Source organism: Miniopterus schreibersii, assembly GCF_964146895.1.
Source record: "Miniopterus schreibersii genome assembly, chromosome: 11".
Taxonomy (NCBI): Eukaryota; Metazoa; Chordata; class Mammalia; order Chiroptera; family Miniopteridae; genus Miniopterus; species Miniopterus schreibersii.
In genome coordinates this window covers 65534068-65546739 of record NC_138111.1, presented here as the reverse complement: position 1 = coordinate 65546739, position 12672 = coordinate 65534068, and the positions used below count along the sequence as shown (strand labels likewise).

General features: G+C 46.9%; 1 protein-coding gene across 13 annotated transcripts in view; it reads left to right on the top strand.

Annotated features, from left to right (window-relative positions):
• The window catches only part of FANCC (FA complementation group C), a 222985-nt gene extending 210687 nt beyond the window's left edge, over positions 1–12298 (top strand). For 12 of the 13 annotated variants that reach the window (XM_081151079.1, XM_081151087.1, XM_081151076.1 and 9 more), the window contains 2 exons: positions 3714–3920; positions 11334–12298. In XM_081151079.1, the coding sequence (XP_081007205.1) occupies positions 3714–3920; positions 11334–11489 (363 nt within the window). In that variant the 3' untranslated portion in view covers positions 11490–12298. The remainder of the gene's footprint in view (positions 1–3713; positions 3921–11333) is intronic. The other variant, XM_081151080.1, reaches the window with a different exon arrangement.
• Positions 12299–12672: the final 374 nt, after the last annotated feature.

Sequence of the window (12672 nt, the reverse complement as noted above, 5' to 3'; positions counted from 1 at the left end):
CTCTCCTGGAAGCACCAAGGAGATAAGGTGCAGCCCTCAGTCCCCAGGTCATTCTCTCTGTTCTTGCTCAGCTGCCTGGCCTCCCTCCCTCGCAGCCACGCCTGGCCTGGAGGATGCCTTGCAGAGTCTCCGCTCCTCTGAGGAGCTCTGTCCTCTCTCTGACCAGCCGCCTGGCTGTGTCTGCTTCCGTCTGGACTCACTGCTTTCTTGGATCAGTCAACGGGTCCTCACATTACTGGCTTTGTTTAGAATTCTTACTAAAGTAATCACATGATATTAACCACTTTGCTTCTGAAAAGGGACGTGGTCATTTCCTAAATAACAGAGCCGCTAAATGCAGGCTTGGCTAACTGTCTGCGGCCACAACAGTGGTTATTTTATGTGGAATATAATAATCACAGGAAGCAGTGCTTTGATTAAAGGCATTGGCACCTCCCTTGCAAACATTTGTTGGTTTTTAAAACTTCAACTGCCAGTGCTTTTTGCTGCTTTTAATAATTAAAGGGAGCAGGTTTCTTTAGGCAGAGAGCAAGCAGCTCTGTGTGTGCGAGCAAAGCAGAGACCAGGCCAGATAGGTTTGGTGTTTTACTTGGTTAAAGGCTTGCATGGCAGTTGGAAGGAAAGGGTTTGGGATTTTAAAAAGTTGAAATTTGGTGATAATATATTTTGGATAAAAAATAGAACACTATTTAGAAATTGACACAATCCACATATGTATTCAAGGATTGCTATCTGATTAGAAAGAACACCTATTATTTCTTCCCTCTTAAAATATCACATTAAGGAAAATTTTATGTTTTCATCATATTTTTAATAATAATTATAACGCATGAAGTGTTATTGATTTCTAAAGCCCTTTTATATATACTTTGTACTTTGTTCTGTATAAGCTAAGTTGTTAGGTTATGTGTCAAATTCCATGTTGATCATAGAAACTTGAGAGATTCACTTTCCTTTTTAATTTATTTTTTATTGTTGACATTATTATAGATGTCCCACTTCCTCCTCCCATTTTCCACACAGCCCCACCCTGCCCCAGGCCTTCACCACAGTGTTGTCTGTGTCCATGGGTTATGCATATGTGCATATTCATTCTCTGTTTAATCTCTCCCCACCCACCCCCGCCTCCCCTCTGAGATCCCGCAGTCTCTTCCATGCTTCCATGTCTCTGGCTCTATTTTGTTCATCAGTTTATTTTGTTCATTGGATTCCACATATGAGTGAGATCACGTGATGCTCGTCTTTCTCTGACTGGCTTATTGTGCTTAGTGTAGAAATAAACTGTCCAATAAGATTTAACTTCTAGAAAGTTCTGCATTGGCACATCTTTCTACTTGTTAACTTAGTAGAAACAAGTTCTCCCTCTTCGGTGCTCCCTCAGCCTGGATAAAGGGATCAGCACACTCAGGAGGTGGCCAGTGTGTCCGCTTCCTTCCTGGCTGTTGTCAGGTAGCCGTCACCTGGTGATTAAAGCCCTCATTCACGTTTCGTCCCTTCCTCCCTGGTGCCCAACCTCAGGCACTGGTGTGTGTGATGTGCCAGGGAGTGGGCAGGCCCGTTTCCCTACTTTAGTAATCCATGCCTCTTGCTCTCCTGGTTATGTGAGCTTTAATCCTTTTGATGCTCAGTCTATTGGGTGACTTGAGAAACAAACTGTGACCTGCCTTTGGAAGTGCAGTGATTGTGAGATTTGATTGAGCTCTACATTGTCTGTGCCTTTGCCTTAAAAGGCACAATTATGTTCACGTGCTGCACTGTGCACAGCTGTCCTTGAGCTAGAATCGTTGCCTCTGCTGGCCGTCCTGGAGGTGCGAGATTGGGAAGCAAGAGTGATTGTCCGTGCCTAGGACGTGCACTGCCGCACAACCACCGTCCCCTGCAAACTGCCCTCCTGCCGGCCAGTGTTCATGCCTTGGCTAACCTTGAGTTGGCACAATAAAAACAAAAAAGGTCTGTATTTGTGCACCCTTAAGAATTAGGCAGGGGTTCGTACTCTTACCCTGTTGCTCCATTCCTAGGAATCACCCTAAGGAATCAGAGGTCCATACAAATATCTATGCACAAGAATATCCTCACAGCACCATTTGTAATTGCAGTAACTGGAAGTGGCTAAACTTTCAACAGTAAGGATATTGGCTAAATATTATGGCATATTCCAGCTACAGAATAGCATTCTACCATGAAAAACCTCGTTCTCAAAGAGTATATGCTATAGGGACGGTAAATTCCTTAAAGTGCATTGTAAACAGAAAACTGCGAGATACAGAATATTGTGTGTAGTGAGTGCTGGGCTCAGTGCACAGAAAAGGGATGCAAAGGCTGTAAATGTGGTTTCTAACAGTGAGTCCTTCTGAATGGAGGGTTATAGGTCATTTTAATTTTTTTGTTTTTATTTTTTTGTTTAGATTTTCTATAGTGAGCATATATAAATTTTCGCAATGCAAATAACAGGTAATACTTAGAAAAGAAAGCTTATCTATTTCTCCTGAAAAAGTGAGAAAGCATGTAGTTTTTGGCACGTCAGGAGGGCATTTAATGGGAGGGCAGTCTAGGGTGAGAGAGAGTTAGGAGGTGAGTCCCAGGGAGTGAATACTGGACAGGAGGAAAGTGGGTATGAGGCAGAGCGTCCTAAGCCTGACATTTCTGCAGACCCATTTAGAGGGCGTCTGTGGGCTCTATGAATTTGAGGGCAGCTGGGTCTGGCTGACAGAAGAGAGGCGGTGAGAGCGCCTGCTCCCACTGGGACACTGACACTCTCCATGGAAGCGCCCCGGGGTGCAGTTTCTCACGGTCTTGTATCATCAGAACAGCTCACACAGCACTCTGCATGTACGGGAGTTTATAACGGACTCCATTGAATGAGGCCTTAACATCCAGAAAAAAGGGCTCACACAAAATCCATAAAATCAGTCATGGGAACTCTCAGAATAGGCCTAAGTATTCTTTCGAAAGTGATGGAACATTCAGTGAGTTCCATGTGGCATTTTGGGTCTATGGCTTTCTGTTTTTGCTTCTTTTCCAAGTCACAACTTGATGTACCATTCTTGTAGCATGCAAAAGCATCAGCATGAAATATGTTTAATGCACAAACGACCCCAGACCTGTAACAATCACCATTATTATGTGGATTCCACAGACTTGTGACCTCTGCTTGGACTTTAAACCTGTATAAACAGACTATGCCAGCGTCTAGAACAAAAGTGTGTGTGTGCCTCTGTGTGTGTGTGTCTGTGTGGTTGGGTGTGGGTGTGTGCCCTTCTCCCCACCCCCAGCCCCAAAGATAGCAAAAGGAAAACCTCATTCTTATCAGAACACTGCTTGGTGGAGGTCTGCTTGCAGGGGCTCTAACTGATTTGCGGCTGTGATAGTGAGCAAGTCTTCAAGGAGCCTTTTGTTCCTTTCCCCACGATATAAAATGTGCCTGCATTCTGCTGAGAACTTTTCTCCATTCCTTTCATACAAGAAAAGGTCAGTTCCTGGCATGGTGCCCTAGCTACTTAGTGAGCAAGACAAGAGAAAGTCAAGAAAATTCCATTACGCCCATTTGGGTTTGTGTGGAGCAAAGTGTAAACCCAGACCTGGGTTGCCTCCACCGCCCTCCCTTGGGTGCTAATCTTCTCTTTGGGCGGGTTGCTTCCAAGTATCAAATACATCCTAGAACTATGTGTGTCCCAACTTTTTCTTTCTCTCACCTTTTAAATGATACTTCCCAGGTAGAGGTGAAAGCAGTGCTTGGCCACCTCAGGAAGTTGCTCAGAAGTCCAACCCTCTCAGCCAGGGATCTGCAGGAAGCAGCTGGAGAGCGCCGAGGTAGAGACCTCAGGCCACCTGCCCATCAGTGGTTGATCAGGCACCTCCTCCTGAACTTCCTGCTCTGGGCTCCTGGATGCCACCTGATTGCCCGGGAAGTCATCAGTTCCGTAAGTGTCCCCTTATTAGGGTATTGAAATGCTGTCCACACATGGATGCACAGATAGTGAGGTAGACAGCTGGGATGGACCCCAGAGCCTGCCTTGCACAACACCATCATGTCACAGAAGAGAAAATGGAGGTTCAGAGAAAGGAGGTGGCATATCCCAGGCCACATGGCCTGCTGCCAGTGCCCATAGTAAAAGCTAGGTCCCGTGTCTCCCCACTGCTCTTCTTTCAGTCAATGCAGGACTCTCTTCCTCCTTGGGGAGAGAAACAGGATCACAGGGAGAATGTGCTTACTGAGCAGGTCAGAGAATTCTGTTCATTAATTACAAAGAAACTCTTCCCGAAGGCCAGCTGATGGGAGGGGTGAAGAACAGTTCATGGTGTTTGAGCAGTGAATTTTTGGAAAATGAGAATAGAAGCACAGACAACAAAAGAAATAATAGACAAATGGAATTTCATCAAAATTAAAAACTTCTGTGCATCAAAGACAACTCATGAAATGAAGGATACTTGGAAAGCACATACCTGATAAGGGTGTGGTATCTAAACGATATAGGGGATTCTTACAACTCAGCACAGAAAAACAACCCAATTCAAAAATAGGCAATGGATTTGAATAGACATTTCTCCAAAGAAGATGTACAAACGGCCAATAAGCACATGAAAAAGTGCCCAACATCATTAGCCATTAGGGAAATGTAAATCAAAACCACACTGAGGTACCACTCCATGCCCACCGAATGGCTGTTATCAACAAAGCATATCCCAAAGTGGAAACAATCCAAATGTCCATCAATAGGTGAATGGATAAACAAAATGTGCCCTACACACACAATAGACTGTTCAGCCTGAAAAATGACACTTGACATGTGCTGCAGTATGGATATACCTTCAGGGCATCATGCTAAGTGAAATAAGCCAGTCACAAAAGAACAAATATTATATGATTCCACTTACATAGGTACCTAGAATAGGCAAATTCATAGAGATAGAAAGTAGAATAGGGGTTATCTGGAGCTAAGGGAGGAAGGATGAGGAGTTAGTGTTTAATGGGCATGAGTTCCTGTTTGGGATAATGAAAAAGTTCTGGAAGTGGATAGTGGTGATGGTTGTACAATACTGTGAATGTACTTCATGCTACTGAATAGTATACTTAAAAATGGTTAAAATAGCAAATTTTATGTTTATTTTACTGTAATAAAAATGCTCATCAAAAAGTTTATTTTTGCTTTTTATTGCCATAAATATACATAATGACATATATACCTTGGTGAGTGTTCACAAACCAAAACATACATGCAACCAACAATTACTCAAGAACGGACTGTTCCAGCACCCTCTTAAAGGGTGCTGCACAAAGTTCCATGTGCAGCCATTCACCTTGGGCTCCAGCAGAGGGAGGGAAGAGTGGACTAAAGCAATGTGAGGAGAATCCAGGTTGTGAGCTCTGTAGATAGAGCTCAGAGGGCACCCAACTGGACTCCTGTGCTGAGTCATTGCCCCATAAGGCAGAGGATATCTTTCTCAGGCAGATATTTACTATCCAGGCAGCTTTTGCCTAGAGGGGGAAGCAGTTGCCCCACCTTGTTGGAAAACCTCTGGACCCACCCTATGGACTTTCTATAGCCTGAGGCTCATTAAGAGACTGAATAACAATCAGCCTCTGGGTACTTTGAGTCTTTGCCTGACTTACTTCTGGACCCAGGGCTTGGAAAAGCAGACTTTGGTGTGCATCTTGGTCCTTTCCAGCGTCAGCAGAGGGAGCCACAACTGTGGATTGTAGAAAGCTTCAAACAGGGTTCTCAAGACCAGTCACATACAGCATCTGACATTGGCCTACACCAGAGACCATCCAATAGACTGGAAGTCTTAGCAGCTCTATATAATACATAGAAACAAGACCAAAAAGGCAGCCAAAATGGGGAGACAAAAACACAAGCCCCAAATGAAAGAAGAGAATTCTCCAGAAGAAGAGGTAAATGAAATGGAGATAAGAAATCTATCAGATATAGAGTTCAGAAGACTGATCACAAGGATGCTCAACAGCATGAGAAAAAATACAGAAACTGAAGGAAATTAAGAATGACATAGCAGAAATAAAGAATACATTGGAAGGATAAACAGCAGATTAGTGGAAGCTGAGGATTGGATCAGAGAATTAGAAGACATGGTAGAAAAATCACTCAATCAGAGATCAGAAAGAGAAAAAAACCCAAAAAACAGGAGGACAGTTTAAGGGAGCTGCAGGACAATAAGAAATGTAACAATATTCGCATCATAGGAGTGCCAGAAGAGGTCTAAAGTAAGCAAGGATTAGAGAACCTGTTTGAAGAAATAATGGCAGAAAACTTCCCTAACCTGGTAAAGGAAAAGTCACACAAGTTAAGGAGGCATAGAGAGTCCCAAGCAAGAAGAATCCAAAGAGGCCCACACCCAGACACATAATTAAAATGCCAAATATTCAAGACAAAGAATCTTAAAGCCAGCAAGAGAAAAGCAATCTGTTACCTACAAAGGAGCTTCCATAAGGCTGTCAGATGATTTCTCATTAGAAACTGAAGGACACAAGGTATGAAGTATTTAAGGTAAAAGCTAGGATCTGAAACCAAGACTACTCTATCCAGCAAGGCTATCATTCAAAGTAGATGGTGAAATAAAGAGCTTCCCAGACAAAAAAAGGCTAAAGGAGTTTATCACCACCAAACCATCATTGCAGGACATGTTAAAGGGACTGCTGTAAGAAGAACTAGAAATAGAGAAACATAGGCATAAAGAATTAGAATGGCAATAGATAAGTAGATACCAATAATAACCTTAAATGTAAGTGAATTAAATGCTCTCATCAATAGGCATAGAGTAGCTGAATGGATAAGAAAACAGGACCCATATATATGCTGTTTACAAGAGACCCACCTCAGAACAAAAGACTCACACAGGGTGAAAAAATACTTGTGGAGGAATTTAAGGGAGAGGTGGACAGCAATACAGTCATAGTAGGGACTTTAATACCCCACTGAGTTTACTGAATAGATCTTTCAGACAAAAAATCAGCAAGGAAACTGTGACTCTAAATGACACACTAGATCAGATGGATTTAATTGACATTTACAGAACATTTCACCCCAAAGCTGCAAAACATACATTCTCCTTAAGTGCACATGGGACATCCTCAAAGACAAACCACATGTTAGGACACAAAACAAGTCTCTGCAAGTTCCAGAAGACTGAAATCATATCAAGCATCTTCTCAGACATTTACACCATGGAATACTATGCAGCTGTAAAAAAGAAGGATCCCTTACCCTATGAGACAGCATGTTGGGACCTGGAGAGTATTATGCTAAGCGAAATAAGCCAGTCAGAGAAAGACAAGTGTCATAGGATCTTACTCATATATGGAATCTAATGAACAAAATAAATCAATGAACAAAATAGATCCAGAGACATAGACGCATGGAATAGACTGACAAATCTCAGGAGGAAGGCAGGGGTGGGTGGGGAAAAATTAACCTAAGAACTTATACGCATATACCCATAATCCATGGACACAAACAATAGTGTGGTGAAGGCCTGGAGGGGTGTGGGGTGCAGGGTGGAAGGGATCAATGGGGAAAAAAAGGGATATGTGTAATACTTTCAACAGTAGAGATAAAACAAACAAAAAGGACTGTTCCCAGCACCCAGAGGCCCCTGCTCCTTTCCAGGGAAGTCTCTGTTTGAATGTGAATGTGAATATGAGGAAGGTCCTAATGAAAAATGGACCACCAGGAACCTGAGAAACCAGTGCCCAGAAGCCTCTCTGCAAACCTGTAAAACGCCGTGTGCAGCGGGCAGGTCCATTTCTCACGAGCTCAGACAGATGCCATCCAGAGCTTGGGCATGGCCAAGAGCAGCAGCAGATGTGCTTGTCGTGTGCGGGGTGCATCTCCTCGGGTGATTCCAACACAGTGACCTATTATGTACTTTTATAAAATGCACACCTCACTTACTTCCAGCCCACTCGGAGTACAACTCCACTGGTGAGAGCTTGGTACCGCCCACTTCACCTCTGGCCAGGTGTAAGTTGTAATGGTCACTTTTCAGCCGCTCCCTACTCAGGTGACCAAGGTCAACATCTATAAGGATAAGTTGTGTGACAGTGTGCATCCTTGATGCAACTCGGACTAATTATGAGAAAACACCAGCAAGCCCCTGACCAGTGCTCCTCACAGCTGTCCAGACCGCCAAGGGCAAGGGAAGTCTGAGGAACTCACAGCCATGGGGACCTAAGGAGACATGGTGCCTGAATGGCATGTGGTACCTTGGATGGGATCCCGGAACAAAAGAAGGACATCAGGAGAAGCAGAGAAAATCTGAATAAAGTATAGATTTTAGTTAATAGAAATGTATCAATATTGGTTCATTAATTCTCAGAAATGTACCATGTTGATAAAAGATGTTAATAACTGGAAGACTGGGTGTGGGGATGTGTGATCTCTCTGTATTATCTTTTCGGTAAAATTATACATCTAAAGCTGTTCTAAAATTGTTATTTTAAAGTCACCAACAGGCACTTTTAAATCATGAGTGTTGGCAGTGGACACCTGCGGAGCCTGCCCCCTCCTCCACCCTGGGGACCGGCTGCCGGCTGCCCCTCTCCTGCACTGGCACCCGGCACCCTGGGCATGGAAAGGCAGGCCAGGGAGGCCACAGCCGGCCTGCCCATGGGTGAGAGGACATATCCCAGAGGGAGCTCCTCAGAGACACCAGGTCCTGCTTTAGTCATCCCGACACATTGCTAACTGTTCCCAGCACCCAGTCCACATTCTGGATGGGCTGCCCTCAGGTCCCCCCCACAGCGCAGTCCCGAGAATGAGGAACCGGGGTCCTGTCAGAGTCCAGGTCAGCTCATGTGCCAGGCACCCGTCCCACAGAATAGCTCAGTCCTTGCTGGGTACTAACGCCTGAGGCTGGGGAGCACGGAAAACCCGTTGCATCTTCCCTACACGTTACAGGCAAGCTCAGCCGAAAACATCTCACAGCGGATAAAATGCCAGTGTTCTCGCCACACGCTGGCCCCTTGGCAGGGGGTGCCAGCCGTGCTCACGGAGCCCGCCGCACAGGGCGCCTCCTGGGTGCTGCCCTTGCAGGTGCTCTGAAGCTCTTCTTACTGACACCAGCCTCCTAACTCGAAGGCTTCCTGCTGTGGCCACACCACAGGCTGGGGCAGCTACAAGCAGGAGGGTGGAGGAGCCCTCACACGGCGCCAGCCTCCCCGGGGCTGCTCACCTTCCACCACCTTGCCTGTTCCTCTCGGAGAGCACCCCGAAGAGTCCTGAGCCAGCTCTGCCCGGCCTGTGAGCAGGTGGAGGCCAGACGGTGGGGGTCTCAGCTTTGGTGGGACAGCCTTTCTCTGCCAGTGGCTCTGGCTTCACCACCATGGCATCCAGGCCCTGGCCCAACTCTGATATGAACTCAGGTCCAGGCAGAGCCAGCTCCTGGGTCCTGGTCCTGTCCCTCTTGTCCTGGCGTTAGCTGTGGAGAGCCGTGCACGCTCCAGGCTGGGGGCACACACCAGGGGCTGTGTGTCGGAGCCGTGTCTCTCCACAGCCCTCCACACCACTGAGGGGTCCTGCCTTACTGAGTAGCTCAGTTTCATCCAGGGTGCCCTGTGCCCCCATCTCCTCCTGTCGTCTCCCACCAGCCTCTTCTATAGGGTGTTCCCAGCCTGCTGCTTCCTCAGGCTTTTCACACAGGCCCCAGGGATCATTTCTGCAGACCTTGAGCTTCTGAGAGTTTCCACCAACCTCATTCATCAGAACCCGCGTGCCTTCTGCTGCTGTGCTCCCCTCTCCTTGTCCCACCTTCACTGTGCCCCCTGCTCTGCACCTCTGGCAGGGATGAGGCGAGAGCAACCTGGCTGGTGTCCAGGTCCCTCCACCCGAGGCTCACCTTCTCCGCCTCCTGTCCTGCTCTGAGCTCATGCTTCTCTCTCCCGCTCCTCTGTCTTTGGTTGCTGGACCAAAAATAATAGCCAAAAGTTAGCTAGAATCTGAAATAGGGCGTTCAGTTCTATAGTTGCTAAACTCAGAATGAACTTAACCCTGATACTGGCTGCCTCATTCATCTTGCAGGGGTCCGAGTTTCTGATTCCCGCTGCAGGGAGGCAGGTTTTGTATGTGACTAGAGACCTTGGCTGGACCAGGGTTGGAGTTGGCTGGCTTGTAAAGATGGTGCACGGTCAGCTCGGTCACCTCTGCTATAAGAGCTCTGCCACCCCACCTCCATGTGGGGAGCCTGGGATCACTGGGCAATGGAGCGGGAGGTGGTCTTCCCCACTCAGGATCTAGGTGGTAGATGAGCACAGGACAGACCCTGCCTCTGACGAAAGTCATCTACAGCACCTGTGATTTCTGAGTAAAAATCACGTGATGACAACAGAGATACCAAGAGCCACAATGAGCTGCTCCCAAGTTGGCAGCCTGCCCCTCCGACCTCCAGCAGCCTGCCAGTGGCCGACGCTGTGGTGTCCCCGCTTCCTGCACTGAGCTCGCCGAGCACACCTGCTCTCGGAGTGTCTGCCCTGACTGGTGATAGTCAGAGGTGGGCTTCCTGGGCCCTGGGACAGTCCCCGGTACACCAGCTGGGCACCTTCCAGAAGGCCCAGTGTTGGAGACGAAGCTGTCCCTGGGGCTGCTGTGGCTACATAGACATTTGAGTGAGGGCTCAATATAAACTGACACCCACAAATAAATACGTAGATGACTCTAAAAAACGGACAGCTGCTTATTGTGGGTTGTGTCAAAAAAATCACAGTAAATTCTTTGTGCAGCTAAATTATGAGATTCTTCCCCTTCCCTTTTTGCTAAACTGATGTTCTTAGGAAAATTCTTACAGGCACCAACTCAGACCCTTGAGGCTGTATTTAGCAGAACTAAATTCCTGCGCTTCTGCTTCCCTTGAGAATCAGGTGTTCAAACCTTAGATGCCTTTAAAAGACAAGTGGGCTGGTTGCTGGCCCAAGAATGCCACTTATAAACTGTCCGGTGAAAACAGGTGGCATTTTCCTTACAGCATTTCCGGATTCTCATGCTAGTGTGAGCCTTTGCAGAAAGTCAGGCCCCAGCTCTTCTGGTCCACATGCCTTTGCTCTGCACAGCAAGTAACCCCAGAGCTGTACCGGCCCCGCGTTCCAGGAACCGAGGTGCGCACGCCATCTGCCAGGAGAGGGTGCGATGAGGCAGGGACTGCTCACTGGATGGCCAGCCTCGAGAAAAACAGGCTGTGCTAGTCCCCTAGAAGACAAGGCAAGCTCACTTTGGAGCTGACAAGAGCATGGCTGCTCTTCTGGGACAGGATGGGTACAGGTGGCCCACTGGACAGAGATGGACCTGTTCGAGAAGGGTTTTAATTTGACTTCTCTCGTCCTCTTGCAGATGGCTCACACTGATGAGATAACCCATGAGATCATTGGCTTTTTCGACCAGACCTTGTACAGGTGGGATCGTCTTCGCATGGAAGCCCCGACATCGAGAGAACTGGCCAGAGAGCTCCTTACAGAGCTGCGCACAAGCCTAGCACAGGCCCGCTGAGGTGGGCGGGCACAGGCTCGCTGGGCCACGGGAGGAAGCGGTGGGCTTTTCTCTGTCAAATGGGCACCCTCTGTGAGTAGTAACAATAAGCCATATCTTGGCAAGATCTAATAGTACATATTCTACAAAATGAGACGGGATCTTTCGCCCAAACTCAGTCAAATTAATCACTAATGACTGTGTTTTATGCCTTTAGCATTCTCTCTACCGGCTCAGCCAGATGCCAGTTAGAGAATCACTATGGAAAGGCTCAGATGGGAGAACTGGTTTTTATTTGTTTTTTCCCTTATCAAACCAAGATGCATAACTATTATTTGAATGTTTCAAAGTTTCTGGACCAAGAAATTGGTCATGAACCATTGGTCAGTTTAGCAAGTAACTGAGCCCTTTTCCACGGATCTCTTTTTAGAAGTCAGGTAATTTTTACTGGTGCTTCTTTGAATCTATAGGGATTTGAGATGAAGCCACACTTTCTTGCTTATGTAGGAAGTTCTCTAGCAAGGAAAGTTTCCCTGGGCACCCCCTGGGCAAGCCAAGGGGAAGGAGGCAGGTAAAGACAGGGCCCACTGGTCAGTGGTGGGCACATGCTGCTGTGGAGACAACACTGCCTGGCAACAGAGGTAACAGCAGCTCTGGTGCTGACGCTCTGCTTCACGTTTGCTGAGCACTGACTGCTACCAAAGAGCCCCTGCTGCCTCACAGATGGCAGACAGGAGGGGCCAGGACGTGTTCTAGAGACATCGAGAAAGGTTATGTCAGTGTCTTGTTAAGGGAAATGGAAATTTCTAATAAAGAATTGGTAACTCAGAGGCTAATACTTCACATCAGTTGAAGATTTTTTTTCTTTTCAGAGTTATTCTTAACTTACATTGACTGTATGCTCTTTTCTGTATATTCTGTTTATTGAGTGAGTCAAGACTTTCTTCTGTGTCCACTCTGATTTAGGTGTTAGTAACCTCGGAATCCCCTGCAGTCTTGGCTCCTATTTGAGGTACTGATGGCACAGGTAGCTAGGTATTAATAAGTGGAGGGAGCAGAGGAAATCCGACCTTATAAAGTGTGATCCTGCTTTCCTAGGAGGATGCAGCATCATAGGTGCCCCGGGGGTCGCAGCATTGCCCCACACCCTTCCCCTCCCTGGACAGGGGGGAGGGACGGACTTCTCAATGTCCCCGCCTACTGC